This window comes from Loxodonta africana, chromosome 1 (assembly GCF_030014295.1).
Source record: "Loxodonta africana isolate mLoxAfr1 chromosome 1, mLoxAfr1.hap2, whole genome shotgun sequence".
Classification (NCBI taxonomy): Eukaryota; Metazoa; Chordata; class Mammalia; order Proboscidea; family Elephantidae; genus Loxodonta; species Loxodonta africana.
The window spans coordinates 10,693,282-10,716,531 of NC_087342.1; the positions used below are offsets into that span (position 1 = coordinate 10,693,282).

At 45.0% G+C, this 23,250-nt stretch overlaps 1 protein-coding gene across 1 annotated transcript in view; it reads right to left on the reverse strand.

The window, feature by feature from the left end:
• Positions 1–18,089: 18,089 nt before the first annotated feature.
• Positions 18,090–23,250, reverse strand: part of GPR156 (G protein-coupled receptor 156) — a 30,518-nt gene continuing 25,357 nt past the window's right edge. Inside the window, exon 6 of the mRNA XM_023551487.2 lies at positions 18,090–20,859. Coding sequence (XP_023407255.2) covers positions 19,531–20,859 — 1,329 coding nt within the window. The 3' untranslated portion in view covers positions 18,090–19,530. The remainder of the gene's footprint in view (positions 20,860–23,250) is intronic.

Below are 23,250 nucleotides of genomic sequence, written 5' to 3' on the forward strand. Positions count from 1 at the left end.
TTCCATGGACTTCTCATTTTGAGAAAATTGTAGAAAAATCTCAAATATGTGATCACCCAGAGCCTCACTTCTCACCAATACTTGATCTATTGGTGGTGATATTTTACATACTAATATTGTCAACTCATGCCATGGATTAGCAGTGCCGTCTTTCCTACTGGAGGCAGAGTTATCAGTGCCTTTAAGACTTGTCAGACTTGAGAACCAATTTAGAAAACCCATCTTTATGCTTTTGTTTCTCTAGACCCACTCTTGGTACCAAATGTCTTAGGCTGGGTTTTCTAGAGAAAAAAACTCAGTGAATACACACACACAGAGAGATTTATCTCAAGGAAATGGCTCACACAGTTAAGAGGCTGGTAAGTCCCAAGTCTGTGGTCACGGGTAAGGCTGGAGGCTTCTCCTGACTCATGTAGCTGTACGGGTTGATGAACCCATAGTTGGCAGGTCTAATGGCAGGCCACTGGCTCAAGTCTCAAGGACCAAAGGTTAGATGATGAAGAGCTGGATGCAGGACCCAGAGCAAGCAAGCAAGTTTTGCCAGAACATCCATATATATATGTTGGATGCAGGCCACATCCCCAAGGAAACTCCCCTTATAACTTATTGGCTGATCACATCAGATCACATCATGACAGATGGCTACATCAGTACATAACTGCCAAACTACATCATTACATAACTGCCAACCCACTCAGAATCATGGCCCATCCAAGTTGACATATAACCATCACACCATGGGACAGTCAGGGGAGTCTTCAGATTTCATGAACATCATTCACATAAAGTCAAACTGTAGGCTCCCACCCCAGTACATGACTTCCCTGCCCACACCCCAAGAGGCTTGCTAATTTTCAGATTCATCTGATGCAGTTACTAAGAAAACCCCACTAGGACTGAAGTGGGTTTGCACAGCCACAAAGAAAATCCTTCATTTTGTCTTCATCTGGTGTATACGCTACCCCAGGTGACCACAGGTGTTCATGGCCTAGGGAGGAATCTTCTGAGACCCTGACAGAGGCTTTGATCTGGGGGCCAGTTTTCTCCAAATTGGTGCTTTGTAGTTAACTCCCAATATCTTAAAGAAGGATCCGAATTGCTTCATGTCCCAATATTGACAAATGATGGGCTTCCCGTTGTCCACCTAAAGCAAGGAGAGTTTTGACTTATCTCCCTGGAAACCTGATTTTCTGGTACCAGACAAAGTTTCTCACACCACACCTACCACAAAATACTGTGGCCTCAAGTTTCCTCTAGATTGATTCTCACACTTTAACGTGCATGTGAATCACTTGGGGATCTGATAAGTATGTAGATTCTGATTCAACAGGTCTGGGATGGGGGCCTGAGGTTCTGCATTTCTAACCAGCTCCCAGGTGATGCTAACACTGCTGGTCTGAGGACCACACTTCTAGTAGCAAGGCTCTGAAAGAAGCAGAGCAGATGGGGAACATCCCAGAGCTCAAATTTCTTCCTATAGATATAGTTTTCTTGCAGCCAGAAAGAAAGTCACCTTTAGGACAAACTGAAATGGACTTTATCCATTTGGTCTTTCTATTCTTCCCCAGAGAGATGACATTTCTTTGTGAGCAAGCAGAAGTAAGAGACCTGATTAATGCCAAGAGGAACCTAGACATATGCAGGTATTTCTACCCTTCTGCATATGCACCCCCTAAAATTCTCACCTAAACACACCCCAGCCATCCACCCAGTGATGCTTACTCTGATTCAGGTCAGGCCCTAGGATAGGACAGAAGAGATGATGTGGAATTGCTTAGTGATTCTGGACAAGGGTTAGTTCTGGGCAGCTGGGATTTTCAGTTCAGAAGGTAACAGGATCCTTTTCTCTTTAATCTCCCTCTGCTCTCTAGATAATAGTTGGCAACTCATTGGGCTGGGCACTTCAGGAATCAGAAATAAAGCCGTACCGCTGTTGTCTAGACACTGGCCATGAGGAAGACACTTGTGGGAAATTACAGTGGAACAATGTCCTAACCTTTTAGTAGCCATGACAAATATCTGTTGGAATATATTGGTGAGAAGGTGGAAGATAAGGTTTGAGGAACAGCTCTGGAAAGGCCTCACAGAAGAGTGGCATGGGAGCTAGAACTTAGAGGAGTAGAAGAAATTTTCTGGGTAGAGATGGAGGCATGGGAGGGTATTGTAACCAGAGTATCCCGACAGGCTTCCTTCAGGTAAAGGCTGGGAAGAAAGAGCAGCCCCAAAAAGGAATACCCAAGCCTAAGGTTTTCTAAAGGACATAATTTGAAGGCACTTGATGGAAAGCTGAGTGAAGGTTCTTGCTTAGTATTACATAAATGTTTGGTTGGATGGAGTTCCTACTGAGCTATGAGGGTTTTCTTTTTCATTTTAAGGGTTCTCTGAGTGATTTTGTCTTTATAGTAAAGTTAAAGGTTTTTTTTTTTTTTTAAAGGTAGCTAAAGAGTTGATTGCAGTAATGAAAGGAAGTATTTACGAACTTCTCAAAGATCTTTGCACCAGAAAGAGGTCAAAGGCAGTCAGACCACAGTGCTCCAGAGACAGGCCTGTTGCCTAGGGGCAGCTGCAACAGTGAAAAGGGGCACAATTGCCATCTAGTGGCCCAAACCCACAGTATGAGCTCCATTCTTGGGATGTATAGTCTCTTCAGGTATAGAATCATCAGGGACTAGTCAAGCCATTTAGTACAACCTCTTCTACCCTATGGAACAGTTGTACTCCATTCTGTAGGGTCCCTATGAGTTGGAATCCACTCAACAGCAATGGGTTTGTTTTGGTTTACCCTTTCCCGGGTCCCAACCCCTTAGTTCAGTTACTGGAAAATAGTGATCCGACACTGAAAATGTTGTAAAACGGGCAATATTACACAAGAAATTAATTCATACTAAAGTGTAAATAATTGCTAAAAAAAAGTCAGTGACCAAGGTTTTCTCCGTGTCTGTTTTGATAGAATTGGTGTAAGAACTGTGGAGAGTAGAAAGAGCAGGGCTGGGGGTGAGGGAGTAGGCTGTCCCTGAGAAAAGAAACAAATACAGGAAGAGGAGTCTGGAGAAGCAGCTGCCTTTGATTTTGCTTGTTTGTTTACCTTCTCCTGGGAAGGGGCAAATAGAAGCTGCTCATGACATTATTTTTAGAACTATTTTCAACAGTGTGGCTAGGAAGGGCCGTGGTGCTGTTTTGCTCTGGGGGCCAGGTTTGCTCTGTTTATGAAGAATGACTTATTTGTTTAACAGAGCTCATTTTGTGATAGAGGGGCTTTGCTCCTAGATGCATCGGCATGTGGAATTAAACATTCTGAAGAAAGAAGTCCCAAAGCAATGGTCCCTGAATAATGAGTAGCGTGGGTGCTCCAGTGCTGTGAGGGGGCCTGGCGTGGCTTTTTCCAGTCCCCCCTGGAGTAGTCAGAGTCTGTGTCATTGTTCGCCCCCAGGACTCCAGTTCTCCAGGGTCCCCTATTATTTGCCAAAATTCTTACATTACTCAGAGAGCCCAAGGCCTTATCATAGACTGGGAAGAAGGTCTTTTCAGATGAAGAGGCTGCTGTGTAGCAAGGCAGAGCCATTACAGAGCAGGTGAGAGAGAGAATTAGAAGGAAGCCAGGATCAATACAAGGGAGAAGCGAAATGTGCAGGGACCAGGGATTTTACACTCAGCCAGACCCAGGTTCTGATCATGGCCTCTTGCGAACTGCGTGGTGATTTACCTAATCTCCCTGAGCCCAGTTTCCTCCTCTATAAAATGAGACTGAGAAGAGTGTCACTGAAAAGATTTAAAAGAGCTGAACATGTGAGCACAGTATGGCACAAAGTAGGTGCTCAGTCATTGCTTTTCGGTGCCGGCCCCCAAACCTCCCTTTTAATTGTACTGCTTTCTTCACAGGGGCCTCTCCACTTCCTGTTGGAAGAGTATCTCAGTCTCCAGTGTCGCTCAAAGATCTCCCTCTTCTGGAAGGAAAAGTTCTCTTATGGGGCAAGCGAAACCAACATGTGTTAAGCTGTGTTAAGGCTGACACTTATTGCGGAGAGGTGTGAAATGCCTGTCTCTTTCAGAATCCCAGTTCCTGGCTCTCCTTTGTATCACTCTCTCCCTCCCTCCCTCCCTCCTTCCCTCCCCCACACCAGTGCTGTAAAGGGGACCCTTACTGAAAGTCTAGCAGTGGTAGCTTAGGCTGGCACTGCTCTGGGTCTGAGTGAGCAACGCTGTCTTTCCTGGGTTCTAATTCTTTCGTTCCTCTTTCCAAAGAGGCTCTTTTCACCACCTGAATGTTAAAACCTCAAAGGTCTAGGTTGAGCATCTAGGCCTGGGGGAAAAGATCCTAGAAAGATCCTCAACTGCCTTTAGACTGAGCTGGGGCTTCTCATATTTAAAGGAAAAATATTACGTATTACAGATTTGCTCTGTTGACTTAAGTATCCTGATGTTTATATACAAACCAAACCCATTGCCTTGAGTGGATTCCAACTCATAGTGACCCTATAGGACAGACTTGAACTGCCCCATAGGGTTTCCAAGGCTGTTAAATTTTTATGGAAGCGGACATCCACATCTTTCTCCCGCAGAGCGGCTGGTGGGTTCGAACCACAGTCCTTTCAGTTAGCAGCTGAGCACTTAACCACTGCACCACCAGGGCTCCTTGTTTATATATACATAAACATATATACACACAAGCATGAAAGTAGGTATGAGATCCGTATGCTTACAGGTGTATTTACAGCTTATACAATTATAAAACCAAATTATCAAATTAATCCTGAAAACTTAAACCATTGCATTTAAGGTGCGAGATGATGTTTTGCTAAAAGAAAACCCCAAAGTTGTTTAATGCTAGAAAGACAGCTTCAGTCCTGGTTCTGCATTTAATACGTGTCTGCATTTTTACTTCAATTATTTGAATGCACAGAATGGCTGTTTGCACAAGAATGTTAACAGAAAATGTTGCTAGAAACACTGGTGTTGGATAATTCTGGGTAATTACATCACACACTTAACTGTAGTGTTGCCACCAAGACCATGTTAACCAAGGCGTTACTACATAATGATGTAAAATGATCTTTTCTTGGAGATAAGATTAGCATTGTGGTGCTATGGAAATCTAAATTAAAGGGGCATCTAACCTAATTCTTGTTAGAACTGGAAACAGAAACAATCCTTTATTGTGACGACTACTATACTTGCTGCGTATGAAATGTTGTTACTCCGAGCAATAGAATTGGAATATGAAATCAATGGCTATGGCCAGGTCCTCTTGAGTTCAGTATGCTTAAAAAACTGTTCTGGTTATCTATTGCTACAAAACAAGCCATCCCAAAACTTAGTGGCTTAAAACAACACCAACATTTATTTTGCTTGCAGGTCTATGATTTGGGCAGGGCTTGATGGGGACAGCTTGTCTCTGCTCCACTAGGTGTTAGCCAGAGTGGCTGGTGGTCAGTAAATCATTACTGTTTCCACACAGAAATAAAAAGCGCCAGATAGTAAATTATTTTTGGCTTTGTGGGACATGTGGCTCCGTCTTAACCACTAAACTCTACTGTTGTAGCGCAAAAGCAGCCATTGACAAACAAATGAGCATGGCTGTGTACCAATAAAACTTTATTTATAAAAACAGGCAATGGGCCGGAGTTTGCCAAGCCCTGATCTAAAAATTTGCTTATTCACGTGTCTGGCATTTGATGCTGGCTCTGTGCTGAACCTTATCTGGGTCTGCTGGCCAGAACCCCTACGTGTGACCTCTCCACGTGGCCCAAGGTTCCTCACAACACAGTAGCTGTATTCCAAGGGCAAGCGTTCAGAGAGAAGAGCCAGGTGGAAGCCGTACGTTGTTTTACCACCCGGCCTCAGAAGTCCTGCGGCTTCATTTCCACCACCTTCTGTTTGTTGAGGCAGTCACAAAGGCCTCGAAGGAGAGTGAAAATAGAATTCACCTCTTGATGGAATTGTGGCAAGGTTCTGGGAAAGCATGTAAGACCGGTAATATTGCTAAGCCCATTTTTAGAAAACCCAGCCTTCCACATGTACAGCTGCCATGTGATGATTTAATTCTCCCACCACTTTTGACATTTGTACCATTTCAGAATCTTCATTTCTGTAGCAGGCCTTGACGTCATTTGAGTTTCACTCATTTCGAAAAACACAAACACCAACTTAGGCACTGAAATTTTAAGTGTTTTAAGGTGGTCATGCAAATGATTCAGAACAAACGATTTTTATATTATCGTTAAAACGAATAGCCAAACTTTCAAAAATTCTCAGAGAGAGATCTTGCAGACCCTTGAAAGATCTTTCCCATTTGAGAAATGCTGAAAGGCTCAGACCAGAGAGGCAAACAGCCTCCTCCCAGCTGTTACATAGTCCAGCCCAACTTCCTGGGATCACAAAAGAGAGTCCTGGATAGAGGGGGAGAAAAACGTAAAACAAAAAAAACCAAATTCACAAAAAAGACCAGACTTACTGGTCTGATAGAGAATGGAGCCACCCCCGAGACTATGGCCCTAAGATACCCTTTTCACCTAGAACTAAAGCCATTCCCGGAGACCACCATCCAGCCAAACAACGGACAAGCCCATAAAATAAGCAATAACACCCAAGAGGAATGTGCTCCTTAAGAACAGTCAATTATAAGAGATCAAAAGGGCAATATCTGCCTAAAAGCAAACATGAGACATCAGGAAGGGGTAGAAAGTCAGGATGAAAGGAAACTGAGAACCCAGGGTAGAAATGGGGAGAGTGCTAACACATTGTGGGGAATGAAACTAAGGCCATGAAACACTTTATGTACAAACAATGGAATGGGAATCTAATTTGCTCTGCAGACCTTCACCTAAAGCACAATAAAAATAAATTAAAAAAAAAAAAAAGGAATTTTGTCCTTTCTTAAAGGGTACCATTGAGTCATGTGTTTCTGTGTAAGCACGGACATGCTCTGCGCCCCCAGACACTTAGTACAGCGTGAATAACAGATGGATGACCTGTTATTTCATCCTTCCATGGGAGGTGTTTGTTGTAACTGATGCCTCACTTTTCCGTTTGACCCCAGGTCTTTTACATACATGAAGGTGAAGTCAAAACCTTTCTTTCACTAACCTGACCATCGCTGTTGTATATTGTTGTTCTTGTTAGGTGCTGTCTAGTCGGTGCCGACACACAGTCACCCTGTGTACAACAGAAGGAAACACTGCCCAGTCCTGCACCATCCTGGTGATTGTTGTTATGCTTCAGCCCATTGTTGCAGCCACTGTGTCAGTCCATCTTGTTGAGGGTCTTCCTCTTTTTCACTGACCCTCTACTTTATCAGGAAAGATGTCCTTCTCCAGGGACTGGTCCTTCCTGATAACATGTCCAAAGTATGTGAGACAAAGTCTTGCCATCCTCCTTTCCAAAGATCATTATGGTTGTACTTCTTCCAAGACAGATTTGTTTGTTCCTTTGGCAGTCCATGGTATATTCAATATTCTTTGTCAACACCATAATTTAAGGCATCAATTCTTCTTTGGTCTTCCTCATTCACTGCCCACCTTTCACATGCATACGAGGCAACTGAAAACACCTTAAACTGGGTCTGGCACACCTTAGTTCTTAAAGTGACATCTTTGCTTTTTAACATGTTTTTTTTTGCAGCAGTTTTGCACAAGGCAGTGCATCATTTGATTACTTGACTGCTGTTTCCAAGGGTGTTGATTGTCGTGTATTAAGTATTACCCTTACCGTTGCTGTCAAGTCTATCCCAACTCATAGCCACCCCATAGAGTTTCCAAGGAGTGGCTGGTGGATTTGAACTGCCCACCTTTTGGTTAGCAGCCAAGCTCTTAACCACTACACCACCAGGGCTCTGCAAAAGTATTAGAAAAAAAGAAAAGAATGTTGCCTGCTCTGACAAGGCCTTGCTGAGATCTTCATTCAGCATTTTTAGTGATTGAAGACAACCCTGGTGGTAGCTTAAGATGCCATATCTGAAGTCTCTGGGGGGTGATGCCAGCACACAGTGTTGTTGTGGTTGGCTGCCATTGAGTTGGCACTGACTGATGGCAAACTTTTGCATAACAGAATGTGAAATGTTTTCCAGTCTTGCTGCATCTTTATAATCTGGTATGTTTGAGTGCACTGTTGTGGCTGTTAGCACTAAGTAGCCCTCAATGGATCAACAAATGTCAGGCAAGATGGCAGCCGTCTCCCACACCTTCCACGGCCATGGTTACTTCTTTTTGGGTTGTTGAGTGCCATTTTTCTCACAGTTGGTCCAGGTGGTGAGGGTGGGAGGCCCGGTTAGTGTGGGACTTTGGGTATCTTTACTGAGAAGCTGGAAGGGAAGTAGCAGAATGTTCTGAGAATGGGGAGATAGTGGGTTTAAAGCTGTTTTGTTATTTCTGCTGCATTTAGTAACTGAGAGGCTGAGCCGTGGGCCTTCCTTTTCTCCTGTACGTCCTGGCAAGGGGTCTCTATCTTAAGATGCTTTTCCTCTTTCCTGCTGTTTATTCCCCTCCTGAGAGCCAAACCGTCTATGACTCATGTGGCTGCTGTAGAGATAATTCTGATGTCAGAAGCAAAGGCCATTGATTTGAGAGGAGAAGAGCAATGATTACTCAGAAACAAGTCTCCTCTCATCATGCAAATACCCCTAATTAAGAAATCCAGAGACAGATTCTGTGTCACGGGAACATAATTTCCTTTGACTCAGAGAGCTTCAGGAATTGCTGCGGGCTATGAACCTTTCTTGGTTTCCTGGGTTAAACGCATCACCCTTTGCCCAGCGTTTTCGTGGACAAAAGTGAATTTAATCTAATATTTATCAAATATCTTACATGTGCCAGGCATGGTCCTAGTGACTTGAGAAATATGAGTGAACAACAATATATAGTTCCTGACCTCAAGGAGCTTAAACCAAAAAAAAAAACAAAACAAAACAAACCAAATCTGCTGCCGTTGAGTCAATTCCGACTCATAGCGACCCTATAGGACAGAGTAGAACTGCCCTATAGGGTTTCCAAGGAGCGCCTGGCGGATTCGAATTGCCGACCTCTTGGTTAGCAGCCCTAGCACTTAACCACTACACCACCAGAGTTTCCTTCAACGAGCTTACAATTTAATAAAATAACCTTTAGATGGTAAACCCTGAAAGGTATGTAAATCCCATTGGAAAAGTGAGAACTTTGCCTGGACACTCAGTGGACCCCTTTTGCTCTTGTACAACCTGGGGAGAAAAACCTGGCTAGGCATAACTTAAATGTTTGTGTAGTTTGCACTAATGCGTGTTTCACTAGAAATTTGGTAAATTGATTGATTCATTTATTCATCTAGTCTCCAACTCCTTACCCTCATTTATTTAATTTTATTGCACTTGTCACTATCTGAGAAATTATTTTTATCTTTTGCTTACTTGTTTTTTTCCCCCCACTAGTTTCATGATAAACCAAAGAAAATTGTTGTCATCAAGTTGATTCTGACTTATGGCAACCCTATGTGTTACAGAGTAGAACTGCTCCGTAGAGTTTTTCTTGGCTGTAGTCTTTATGGAAGCAGGTCATCAGTCCTTTCTTTCATGGAGCCGCTGGGTGGGTTCGAACTGACAAACCAAATCGTTTGCACCACATAGGGACCTTAGTTTCATGATAACGTGCAATAAGTATTTGTTGACTAAATGAACTCATCCTTTCTTCCTTCTTCTGCTGTCTTTCTCCATTCAATATTTAAGCATCTCTTCTGCCTGTTGGAAACCCTGGTGGCGTACTGGTTAAGTGCTACGGCTGCTAACCAAAGGGGTCGGCACTTCGAATCCACCAGGCACTCCTTGGAAACTCTATGGGGCAGTTCTACTCTGTCCTATAGGGTCGCTATGAGTCGGAATCGACTCGACGGCAGTGGGTTTGGTTTTTTGGTTTAAAGGCTGTAGAGGAGTCCTGGGAGTGCAGTGGTTAAGCTCTCAGCTGCTAAAGGAAGGTCGGCTGTTCAAATTCACCAGCCGCTACGCCACCAGGGTTTCCCTACAGACTTTAAAAAAAAGAAAAAATTTTTTTTCAGGTGCAATTTCCCGTAATAGGCTGCCTCAGAAAGTCCAGAGTCTCAATGGCCCAGTGTTAGTGCTCAGTGATGTGCAGAAGCCCTGGCGGCCTAGGAAGTGCTGCAGTTGGTTAAAGGGCTTTTCACATGATTGGGCAGAGTTTGGGAACTGGAGTCAAGAGGTGCCAGCTTTGAGTAGAGTCACATCTTAGTTGTATTTGGGGTCTGGAGGAGAACACAGACAGCAGAAGTAAGCATTTAAAAAACAGTCTGGACCTAGGTGGTCCATTCTGAGTTCCTTGTCTTCATCTTCCCCACAGTCTGATACTACAGTGTGCTAAGAATTGGAGGAAGGAAAAAGAAAACCACTCCATTTGAATGATAGAGACTTTGTACTGTATTTGTATTGTAAACTTCGTACTATAAAGAAAAGCACTGGCCTGAGGCCAGATCTGTTCTTTCCTAGCTCAGCCACATAATTTACTGTAAGACCCTGAGCAAGTTACTTTCCTTCTTTGGGCAACAGTTTCCCCAGCTGCAAAATGTAGGCTTGGATGGGATGACACCCAGTTCTTTTTTAGGTCTGACATTCTATGGTCTGAGACAGTGTAGCTCCTCCCTGGGTGCCTCTGGGGACCAGAGACTGCAGATTGGAGGAGGCAGGTGGAACGTCCCAGAACTGCAGGCAGGGCTTCAGAGGGAAGAAATCCTGTTAGGGCATGGGTGTTTCACCAGCAGTCCCTGGCTGCAAGACCAGGCCACTGTGATCCCGGCACGAGATTCCTGCAGTTCCGGAGTGACGGGTATAGCTGCTGGAAAGAAGACATCTGGCTGCATTCTCCTGGTCTGGCCTCCTTTCCCTGAGTGTAAAAGTACCTGCCTGCAATATCCAATGAATGTGTTGACATATCTGTATCCTGTTTCCAATTCTTCACTATATTTTACGGTGGCAGCAGTAGCGACAGCAGCAGGATTAACCTGGTCTCCCTCTTTTTTGGCCCCTCCGGCCTTCTCTAGGTATTCATGTATCCAGAAAGGTGTTTGGGATTTTTTTTTTTTTTTTTTTTTTTGCTTGTTTGTTTGTTTTGAAGATGTTTGGGAAGTTCGGCCCAGAGCTTTAGGATCTTATTACTTAGATGCTGTTAGCTCAGTTTCTTCCAGCAATGTACACAAGCCCCTATCACAGTGCCTGGTACTTAGCAGGCTCTCAACAAATGTTCATTTCCCTCCTTTCCATTGAGATAGCAGAAATCCTCGGAAATACTAAACCTCAACTACAGTGCACTGCAGGCGGCGTGCTACCCAGAAATGAGAAGGAATTTCAACCCGCCGGGCAGGACTCGGGCTGAGGTTTTCTTAGGACACCATCATTTCCTTAGAAAAAGCGAGCTGGTCTGGTTCTGGAAGCCTATTGCAAAACTCCCTGTCGCTGAGTCATTAATCAGTGTCGGGAGGCAGGAAGAGAGCTTTCTAAAGCTACCTGGTCACTCCCGCCCTCTTCAGGAAGTTCAAACTCAAATACAGGTGAGACTGAAAACAAGCAAACACCTTGTTTTCACAGACCGCATTCAGTCCCCCAAGCTGAGTTGTTTTTCTAAGGCATTGTGCCCTTTCAGAAGCATGAAAAAGATGGTGCCAAGCAAGGGATCCAGAAGACCCCGTGGGGATGAGAAACACCACACACCTCAGATCTGCTGAGACGCAGGAAGGGCCAGAGAACCTTTTTTCAATTCACATTTCTACTTTGCTGAAAAAGCTTCAGTGTGGCCCACTTCCTGCAGGAAGAAAGCTCACTTTGCTTTGGAGTCCAAAGCCCTCCATAGTAAGGTTCCACCTTACCCATTCTCAGCTCACATGAAGCTCTCCTCCTTGCTTCTGCCAAATGGGCATACTTTCTGTTTCCAGAGAATACCTGGGTCCAAGCCAGGCTCTCCACTTTTGCTCAAATCAGCCCCTCTCTCCTTCACTCTAAGGACACTAGCCTGAGGTGACCTCGCCTTCTTCTGACCTGTTCCAGCTGTCCTTGTAATGTACTTGGTCACAAATCACACACTCCCAGCGTGCCCTCTGCCAGCAACCCTACTGTTGTCTTGGGCTGTTAAGCAAATCCTTTACTGTTAGCCTTTCTCCTGTTCAGATACTGCCGCTCCAGCCAAATTACCAAATTACCAGAGCTTTGTTTTTTTTTTTTTGGAGGGCAAGAGCTGTGTCTTACTTATCTCTGCACTTCCACAACACCCTGCACCAGGTAGACCTCAGTCAACATTTCTAGATTTATTTGAAAGATGGGCCAACTTTCTCTTTACTCCTACCTTTTTCTTTGTACCAAGAGTAATGCTGAGCAGAGAAAAAGGGATTTTGTGGTATTTTTCTCACACTGTAGTTTGTTCTGTAGGGTCACTATGAGTTGGAATCAACTTGATGGCAACGGGTTTGGTTTGGTAGCTGAGATTTAGTATCTCTGAAGATTTCTGCCATCTCACTGGAAAGGAGGGAAAAGAACATTTGTTGAGAGCCTGCTAAGTACCAGGCACTGTGATAGGGGCTTGTGTACATTGCTGGAAGAAACTGAGCTAACAGCATCCAAGTAATAAAATCCTAACGCTCTGGACCCAACTTCTCAAACATCCTCAAAACAAACAAACAAACAAAAACACCTTTCTGGATAGAATTCCTATATACGAATACCTACGGAAGGCTGTTAGGGAGTCCAAAAGGGGCTTTGGAATCAAGCCACTTCTCAGTTCAAATCTGGCTCTACCTCTGACCAGTTGTGTGACCTTGGACAAGTTACCTAACCTCGCCCAGTTACATTTTTCTCATCTGTAAAACAGAAAAAGTAACTCCTTTGTGGGTGATTATAAGTATTAAATGAGGCAAATATTAAGTGGTATATAGTAGATATTCAATAATTTGTTTTCTATTACAAAGTGCTTTTATGTACATTTTTCTACAAAGGAAATAAGCTGTGTCACTTGACCTACACCCCCCTCCCCCCCAAAAAAAATCTGGTTTCTTGACTTTCCAACTTCACCTTTCCCTCTGGGTCTGCCCTGATATTTTAGTCCAACACATGGGTGTGCCCCTACCTCCCCTCATACACAATCTATGCAGCACAGCCAAGAATGGCTACAGGGAGAAAATTGTGAACACAAGGGGCCACCCCCACTTTGCCAGATCTCTTTTGAAGGCCCTTCCCTCAGAAATTTTGGCATAAAACAGGAAAACATAAAGAGGATTTCTGGACAAAAATCTGTTTCAAACAACTTTCTAAGACATATTATTTACTTACTTTTATTTAACAAACATGTATATTATGCTTGGAGCCCTGGTGGTGCAGTGGTTAAGAGCTCGCCTGCTAACCAAAAGGTCAGCAGTTTGAATCTACCAGCTGCTCCTTGGAAACCCCATGGGGCAGTTCTACTCTCTCTTATAGGGTTGCTGTGGGTCGGCGCTGACTCAACGGCAATGCAGTGTATGCGCCGGGCACAGTTCCAAGCACTGTACAAATATTAACCCATTTAATCCTCATAACAACTTTATGACGGAGGTGTTATTATCCCAGGTTACAGTTGGGGAAACTAAGTCACAAAGAGATTAAGCAACTTGCTGAATGTCACACAGATGTGTGGGTGACTCTAAGCCCAGGCTTTGCAGTGGGGGTAGAAAAATTAGGGAAGAAGCCCATCTAAAATGCCTTCTTATTGACAAAGCATTCAGCTGTTATCTCAGAAATTTAAATTTATGCAACCAACAACACTATTGTCCATTTGTCTTAGGCTGGGTTCTCTAGAAGGGCAAAACCAGTGAATTGTATATATATATATATATAATATAGAGAGAGAGAGATTTATCTCAAGGAAATGGCTCAAGCAATTGTGGAGGCTTACAAGTCCCAAATCTGTGGGTCAGGTGTCAGGCTGGAGGCTTTTCCTGACTCCTGTAGTTACAGGGGCTGACAAGCCCAAAACTGCCAGGTTAGATGACAGGCTGCTGGCTCACGGGGTTGCAGGAGCTGACAAATCCCAAGATCTGCAGGTCAGGCAGCAGGCTGCTGGCTCACAACTCAAGAACCTAAGGTCAGAGGATGATGAATCGGATGCAGGATCCAGAGTGCATAAGCTTTGCCAAAACATCCATATATATTGGACGCAGGCCACATCGCCTCCAAGGAAACTCCCCTTTCAACTGATTGGCTGCTCACATCAGATCACAAAATGGGGTATGACTATATCAGATCATAAAATGGAGAATGATTACTTCATTGCATAACTGCCAAACTATATCATTACATAATTGCCAAACCACTGAGAATCATGGCCCATCCAAGGTGACGCACAACCTTGGCCATTACACCATCACATCAAGTGATGAGACATCTGGGATATCCGGAATGAGAATCTGGCCCTGCTTCCCAGGTGACCTTGGCTCTTGTGAGTTGCCTCACTCAGGCCCCTCTTTTGACAGTTCTAGCTAGGCCATTCTTTCTTCCTTATTTATTTCTTTTGACAAACATTTGCTAAGCATCAACCATATGCCAGGCACAGTGCTGGGTATTGGGGATACCAAGCTATCTATGACAAGTTCTGGGCTCAAGGAGCTCCCAACCTAGTGGGGAAAGTAGAGAAATGAGCCAACAGTCACTTACACACTGAAGGAGGGACTTTGCAAGGTTCTCTCTACCTTTCTTCACAGAAGCAAGCCTCACCTCTTACCTCAGAACCGGAGCCAGCACATTCATTTATATAGGAGGCAACTATCACAAACTGCCTGCTGATGAAGCCAAGCAGAATGCCTTTCATTCTTTGCCTTCCGTCATCTTTCATCACATCTCCGTTTTGTCTCTCTCTGTTCTTTTCACTTTTTGTCCTTCTGCTCTCTTTCCTTTTCTCTCAGACATCTACAGATGTCTTTCCAGGGCATCTCCCAAGCACATAGTTTCCAAGCCTATAAGTCCTGCTCATATATTTAGTCATCCAGAGGTGAGCCAAAGAATGGAAAGGCTTGGGAAACAGTGACCCAGATCTTTCCAAGGCTCACAACAGGTTATTCTGCATTGTGACACTGATATTCCCTGTCTCTTTGTGACCTCAATAGTGAACTGAAATCCCAAGATGTACCTTTATTCAAATGTAGTTTGGCTGAGGATGTTGAGATCAGGAAAGCTTCAGGGAGAAAGAGAACAGAGTAGATACCGGAAGAACAAAGTCTGATGATAAAGAGGTAAACCTCATCCTACTCCAGGATGACCTCATGTTAACTGATAACATCTTCAAAGACCCTATTATTTCCAATTTCCAAACATTCACAGGTTAGGACTTCAACATATCTTTTGGGGTACAAAGTTTAATCTATAATACTTTCCTTCCTTGCCTTCTTTGTTGTATCCATTTATCTGCCCAGAAATTCACACATCAAACACTTATTGAGTTAACATTTTGTGCACTCTGATGGCTGCTTTTGAGATACAAAGATAAATAAGACACAGTCCGTGCTTCCAGAAACTTGCAATCTGTGGAAGAGACACATCTAAGTATAATAAAATAAGTATAGACACAAAAGAGAGTTTATGGAACTTGCATTAAATTTCTTCTTTACCCCTAAAAGCTCCAGAAAAACTAGTCGATTCTTTAAGGAAAGAGTATCTGGGCTTAGTCAGGGAACAGGGGAAGACTTCTAGATCAGGATGGACACTGCCAACCCCAGGATTTTTGTTCAGCAGAACAACATCTGCTGGGGTCAAAATCAGGCCTGGCTCCATGCCACACCTTAAGACCAACAAAGGCATGCATAGTCCTCATGGCAGTAGCAGAGGCAAAGTTTCCTTCTCCAGGATTCCTCTACACAATTTACTGCCCTTTCTAAAAGTCATGGTACACTCATCCCTTTAACAATTTCATCACTGGATTAGCTGGTCTTGGGTGAAAGACCTAAGAAAGGAGCCAGTAAGGAGGAGTGGTGAGGGTGGCGGGCAGAGTAAATGATAGATTTGCAGACAACAGTATTTTGGGGCAGGTAGTCGTAGTGTTTGACACATAGTTCTTGAACCAAATGATAAATAAGGAAAATGAAGGGTAGATCCCCCACCTTTTCAACCAGGGATAGCAAGGGTTACAAAGTCATTATAGGTAAAACGAGTAATTCAACTCTCTACAGTTGAGTCCCAAGCAAGGGCCCCAAACATCCTTTCATATTTAACTAGGGATCAGTCAGTTTTATTTGGGGGCATTCAGGAAAGACTGAAAGGAGAAAGTAAGCTCCACTTGATTCTTAATGAATGAGTAATTCATAAGGTGCACAAAGGGGGATAAGAAATTCTAGACAGAAGAAACATGGAAATGTAAAAGAGCTGTTGGGATGGCTAGAGCTGAAGGTATCAGAGCAGAGAGAGTGAGAAGGCTTGAGGAATGGCCAGGGCCAGAGCCTGCATATTTCATACTAATGCAGGCTGCTAGTGGTGGCATGCTGGGAGGAAAGGCGCTGAAGGAGGTGATGTGATGAATCACTTTTCCATAGTCTTTTTAGTCATGGTCTTGTGACTCCTACAAAATGACTGGGTGGGACTATGCAAATAAGGTGCTTGTGGCCCACCAAGGGGACTAGACAGCTTGCTAATAATGCAAATAAGGTGCATGGAACCACTGTGGGGGTGGGACCATGCAAATAAGGTATATGGAACTCTTACAAGGAGATTGGTCAGTTTTGCCATTCTGCTAGGCTTTAAAGAGAGCCAATCATAGAGCAGACAGTGGACCTCACTACCACCGAGAAGAAGAGTCAGGAGTGGAGAGCATCCTTTGGACCTGGGGTCCCTGCACTGAGAAGCTCCTAGACCCAGGAGATAGAGACGGGGAGAGAAAGAGAGAGAGGGAGAAGTAACACCAGAGACAGTGCAAGGTGGTGAGAAGCAGCTGCAGAGAAACAGTGGCAGCAGAACAAGGAGACTGGCACGAGATGGTGCAGTGGACTTCCCTGCCCACACAAGATGGTCCAGTGGACTTCCCTGCCCGCAGAGCATGGTGGCTAAGTGAGCATGTCACCCACAGAGCAAGGTAGCTGAGAGCCTTTAGGCCGAAGGCTTCCTGGTCGAGTGGGGCACCTGCGGGCACTTATTGGCAGAGTTAAAGAGCTTTGTAACACTTGCCTGACTAGGGCAGAGGCCAGGCCAAGGGGCCGAAGGGCTGAGACAGGCCTATCTGCAGGCATGGCTGAGAAGCTGTCCTGACCAAAGAACTGTATCCTGAGTCATCTCTGATCCTGAATTGTAACCTGTTACTTCCCTGTTACTTCTGGTGTCAGAATTGGTAAAAAGGCTGGAGGGTGGGGGGGGTGGAAGTATGTCTGACTTCTAACTAATAGCAATCGGCCTTGGACTGTTGATACTGTTGGACTGTTGTGAAGTTAAAAGAGGTTAAGTGCCCCCACCATGCCATTTTCACAAAGAGGGTAAGGTTCAGTCACAGACTTCTGGTGTGTGGGAAGAGGCTGGGCTCTCCAGTAGGGCAGGTATTTCTGGGATAGGAAGCTGTATAGGGAGACCACAGAGAGATCTGTTACAAATGGAAGTTTGGTAGAAGATACATTTGGAACCCAGGACAACTCCATAGTAACTTTGATGGCTTCTGTGTTTCTACTCCTTCAGTCGTTCTGTCATTTAGTCGTCTCAAGTCTCCTCCGCCTGAGCCTGAGACTACAATTTCTGAAGAGATTCGTCTTGGCAATCATTTCTTTTTCTTTTATTAAGGTCTCACTTGGACAGCATACAAACAGCACAAGCAGAAACTACAAACCCACACGAGAATAAATTACGAAATTTGTATTTAAAAAGTAGACTATATGAGAAGCTGTGCTACCAAGAGGGCCCTTTGGTCCAGTGTCCAGAGATTCACAAGGTGTCAGCAGCCCCCAAGAGTCCATGATAAATCTTCTGGAGACATTTAGAGCCAAATGCCCCGCTCTGAGCATATCTAATGAGGCCCAAGTGCCTTCACGCCAACATGTGCACACACGCAGACACACAGGGAGTGGGGGTAGGGGGAGGTCTGTAAACAACAGCCAGCTCAGCAACAAGAAAGTGGATCCAGCTGTGCTCTCCCTGTGGCTTTGGCGGCAGATACGAGCCTGGCACTCATGTGTCACCAACTCCCTGGCTCCCTTGGGAGGTGCGTATGTGCCGCACATACCTCCTGTGGAGCAGTTAAGTGCAGGCCCCTTTCTTGAGCGAGGCCTTGCCCAGGACTGTGGCATGAGCATGTCTCAGCTTTCACAGACTACCCTGGCTTTACTCTCTGGCCTGCCAAGCCCCACCTGCCACTCCCAGAAGAACGAGTGAAGAGATGTGTCCTTGAGGAAACCCACTCAACTTGGAGTCACATGAGCTGCGAGCAAGTCCTGCATTGATCATTCTCTCGCTGTGTGATGTTGGGGAAGTTATCTCACTTCTGTAAGCCTCATATTCCTCATCTGTGAAAATGAGAACGGTAGTGTCTACTTCACAGGCTTATCATAAACAATTACTGCAATTTGATATTGCCAAGTCTTGCGCCGGGCTCAAGTTTCAAAAACCGATTTCTTTCCTGCCTTTTTCTCTCCCAGTATTACTCCATTTCTTCCTTTCTATTTTTCCATTTTCTTTATGTATCAGTGATTTATAGGGTATCACGTAACCCTAATAGCACCCAAAGCACCTCTTGATTCACAGGGTCTCCCTTACCCCAACAGAGATTGCCAGTGTTTGGTTCCTCCCAATTCAAAACTTTCAAGTCCATGAACGTGGACTGTGCCACTGGGGTAGTCAACTGGACAGGCCGCAGGACCAAGGTCAGGTCTGGGCTTCGGGAATCATCCAAGCCCAGGAGAAAGATCTGGGGAGCCTGAGGGCACTTGGGAACTTTGATTGTCTCAGGAGCCTTCATGGTGGAAAGACACGAATAAGAAATGGTGGTGTAGAGGTGGCTCTGAGCTGACTCTGGCCAGAAGCCGAACCCTAGGGAAGGTGCTGTGCACAACTTTCAGTGGAAACAAAACCACCCTCTTCCAAGAGTAGGGAGGCCCAAGGATGCAGGAGATTTATCTTCCCGGCAGGTCTGTCCACCAAAGGGCCAGTTGCATGGGTCACAGTTCACAACTCCAGTTCTGTAGAAAATTTCCATCCATCTCTCCATCTGTCTGTCTATCCAGCCATCCAGCTGGTATATATTGAGTTTCGTAGAATGCAGGCTGACTAGAAGGGAAAACCCTGTGTGTTCACTTAGCACCTTTTATCCAAAGAGTCAGTATCTTCTTAGTCACTCAACTGGAGTCTTTTACAGTAATGCTGTGAGGTAGTAACAAAACAGGCAATACCCCTCTTTTTACCGATCAAGAAGTGCTCAACACAAAGCAGTGGACACAGGTATAGCATAGTTGCAACATAGAAAGGGCCAAATGGAGGGGACCCGTCTGCTCCCCCAAAGGCTGGAAGCTGGCTGTCCTCCTGAAGCTTTGGTACGGCTTGTGTGGGACTGGCCTCTGTGTCCAGACCAGCTGTGCTGCTTTTCACACCAATGTGGGTTTCAAGTCATCTTTGAAGTTCACAATAGGCTTTGAGCGGGCCCACAGCTTTTCCCAGGAGGCCAGTCCCCCAGCAGGCTCAGGGTCGGTGTCTGAAGTGCCACTCTCACTGGAGTCTGAGGGGCTCTGGAAGCAGATTTCACAGTAGGGCCGGTGGCAGCGGCAGAAGAACTCATCTGAGCTGCTGGAATCAGTGTCAAGGTAGCCGCATGGAGAAGACAGCGAGGGACAGGCTGGAGACCCGGGAGGCTGTAGCTGCTGCTGCTCAGGCAGGTCTGCTGAGGCTGTGGGTAGGCGTGGGGAGGAGGGGCTTCCTGCTGGGCCAGAACCAGAGAGCTGGAGAGAAAAGGCGGCACCACTCCTTCCTGCCCTCTGGGGCTCTGCCTGACCTTGGTTGCTGTCCTCCAGGGTACTCGGCCTGCCTCGAGAATTGGGGGATAGTAGTGAGGACTTCCTGGAAGTGGGCCTTGGCACCCTGGGCTGGGTAGCTCGGTGGTCCAGGCCCCAGCTGTCCACATTGTGCACATTCAGCCCACTCTGTGCCCCAGAAACAGTCCTGCTTGCCCGATGCCCCACATATGAGAGTACGGAGCCTGGGAACTGTGAGGGCGCCCACTGAGCGGCCTGCCTTCTCCTCACCATATACGGACTGAAGCCCAGCTCCTTGGGGAAGGGTATCTTCTGGGGGCTGTGGGCAGCACTGCTCTTCAAGGGCTGCTGGGGACAAGATGGGGAAGAAGGGAGGGGAGCCTCAGGGCCCAGACTCAGATCTTGTAACACCTCCTGAAGCTTCTTCCTGATCACTGAATTGACCCTTGACAGGCACGTTTGTTGCTTCTCTGAGCACTCCAGCTGCCTCTGTCTATGGGGAGCAGAGATGTCAACTGGTACGGGATTCTGGCTGGGGGCCACGGGCACCTGGCTCCCTCCTCCAGGACTCCCGCTTTTCTCAGCCCTTGGTTTCTGGATACAGCCTGAGTTTAAAGGAGTCATCTTGTCCTTCTGCCCTGGGGAGGGGCTGGGGCCCTTTACAGGTCCCTCGAGGCTTTGTGTACTTGAGGAGGGCATTGAGGTACTCTGAGAGTCCTCGGCAGCTGGGCTGGTATCATTCAGAGAGTCAGAGAGGCGTTCCGAAGGCCCCTGAGCTGTTGTGCCATGGCCAGAGGCTGCAGCGTGGATGCCAGTGCTCTGGAAAGAGGCCGGTGGCACAGCCCACTCTGGGGGATCACAGGGACAGTCCGCTGACATCAGCCTCGCTAGCTTCTCTTTGGCATTGTTTACTTGTTCCTGCAGGCTTTCAATCACAGCGTTTTTCTGTAAAAGAAAAGCAAAACCATCAATAAAAGATGCCACTGAGATTTTCATGCTGTCTCCCATGGTAGAAAGAGTGTAGCATTGGAAGACCTTGGTTTCAATCCTGGTCCCTCCATATGAGCTGGGTGACCTTAGGCTCTGAGTCCAGTACAACTAGATGGTGCCTGGCTACCACCACTGACTGCTCTGATGGGTCACAATAGAGGGTCCCAGGCAGAGGTGGAGAAAAATGTAGGACAAAATTCTAACTCACAAAAAAAGACTGGATCACCAAATCAATGGCATTTACAGTAGCCCCCAAGAAGATAAAATACTTAGGAATAAATCTTACAGAGATGTAAAAGACTTATACAAAGAAAACTACAGTACACTTCTGCAAGAAACCAAAAGAGACTTACATAAGTGGAAAACCATACGTTGCTCATGGATAGGAAGGATTAACATTATAAAAATGTCTATTCTACCAAAAGTGATCTATACATTTAATGCAATTCCGATCCAAATCCCAAAGACATTCTTTAACAAATCACCAACTTCATAAGGAAGGGAAAGAGGCCCCAGATAAATAAGGCATTACTGAAAAAGAAGAATAAAGTGGGAGGCCTTACTTTACCTGATTTTAGAACCTATTAGGCCACCACAATAGTCAAAACAGCCTGGTACTGGTATAACAACAGATACATAGACCAATGGAATAGAATTGAGAGTCCAGACATAAATCCATCCACATATGAGCAGTTGATATTTGACAAAACCCCAAAACAGTTAAGTGCGGAAAAGACAGCCTTTTTAACAAATGGTGCTGCCATAACTGGATAACCATCTGCAAAAAAATGAAACAAGACCGATACCTCACTCCATGCACAAAAACAAGCTCAAAATGGACCAAAGACCTAAATACAAAATTGAAAACAATAAAGATAATGGAAGAAAAAATAGGGACAACGTTAGGAGCCCTAATACATGGCATAAACAGTATACAAAACATTATTAAGAATGCAGAAGAAAAACTAGATAACTGGGAGCTCCTAAAAATCAAACACCCATGCTCATCCAAAGACTTCACCAAAAGAGTAAAAAGACTGCCTACAGACTAGGAAAAAGTTTTTAGCTATGACATTTCCGATCAGCATCTGATCTCTAAAATCTACATGATACTGCAAAAATTCAACTACAAAAAGACAAATAACCCAATTAAAAAATGGGCAAAAGATATGAATAGACACTTCACTAAAGAAGACACTAGGTAGCTAACAGATACTTGAGGAAATGTTCACGATCATTAGTCATTAGAGAAATGCAGATCAAAACTACAATGAGATTTCATCTCACACCAACAAGGCTGGCAGTAATCAAAAAAACAAAATAATAAATGTTGGAGAGGCTGTGGAGAGATTAGAACACTTATACACCGTTGGTGGGAATGTAAAATGGTACAACCACTTTGGAAATCGATTTGGTGCTTCCGTACAAAGCGAGAAATAGAACTACCATACGATCCAGCAATCCCACTCCTTGGAATATATCCTAGAGAAATAAGAGCCTTTACACAAACAGATATATGCACACCCATGGTTATTGCAGCACTGTTTACATAGCAAAAAGATGGAAGCAACCAAGGTGCCCATCAATGGATGAATGGATAAATAAATTATGGTATATTCACACAATGGAATACTATGCATCGATAAAGAACAGTGAGGAATCTGTAAAACATTTCATAACATGGAGGAACCTGGAAGGCATTATGCTGAGTGAAATTAGTCAGTTGCAAAAGGACAAATATTGTATGAGACCACTATTATAAGATCTTGAGAAATAGTATAAACTGAGAAGAAAACATTCTTTTGTGGTTACGAGGGGGGGAGGGAGGGGAGGTGGGAGAGAGGTTTTCACTAATTAGATAGTAGATAAGAACTACTGTAGGTGAAGGGAAAGACAGCACACAATACAGGGAAGGTCAGCACAAATGGACTAAACCAAAAGCAAAGAAGTCTCCTGAATAAACTGAATGCTTCGAAGGCCAGCGTAGCAGGGGCGGGGGTTTGGGGACCATGGTTTCAGGGGACGTCTAAGTCAATTAGCATAATAAAATCTATTAAGAAAACATTCTGCACCCCACTTTGGAGAGTGGCATCTGGGGTCTTAAATGCTAGCAAACAGCCATCTAAGATGCATCAATTGGTCTCAACCCACCTGGATCAAAGGAGAATGAAGAACACCAAGGACACAAGGTGATTACAAGCCCAAGAGACAGAAAGGGCCACATGGACCAGTGACTACGTCATCCTGAGACCAGAAGAACTAGATGGTGCCCAGCTACAACCGATGACTGCCCTGACAGAGAACACAACAGAGAACACCTGAGGGAGCAGGAGAGCAGTGGGATGC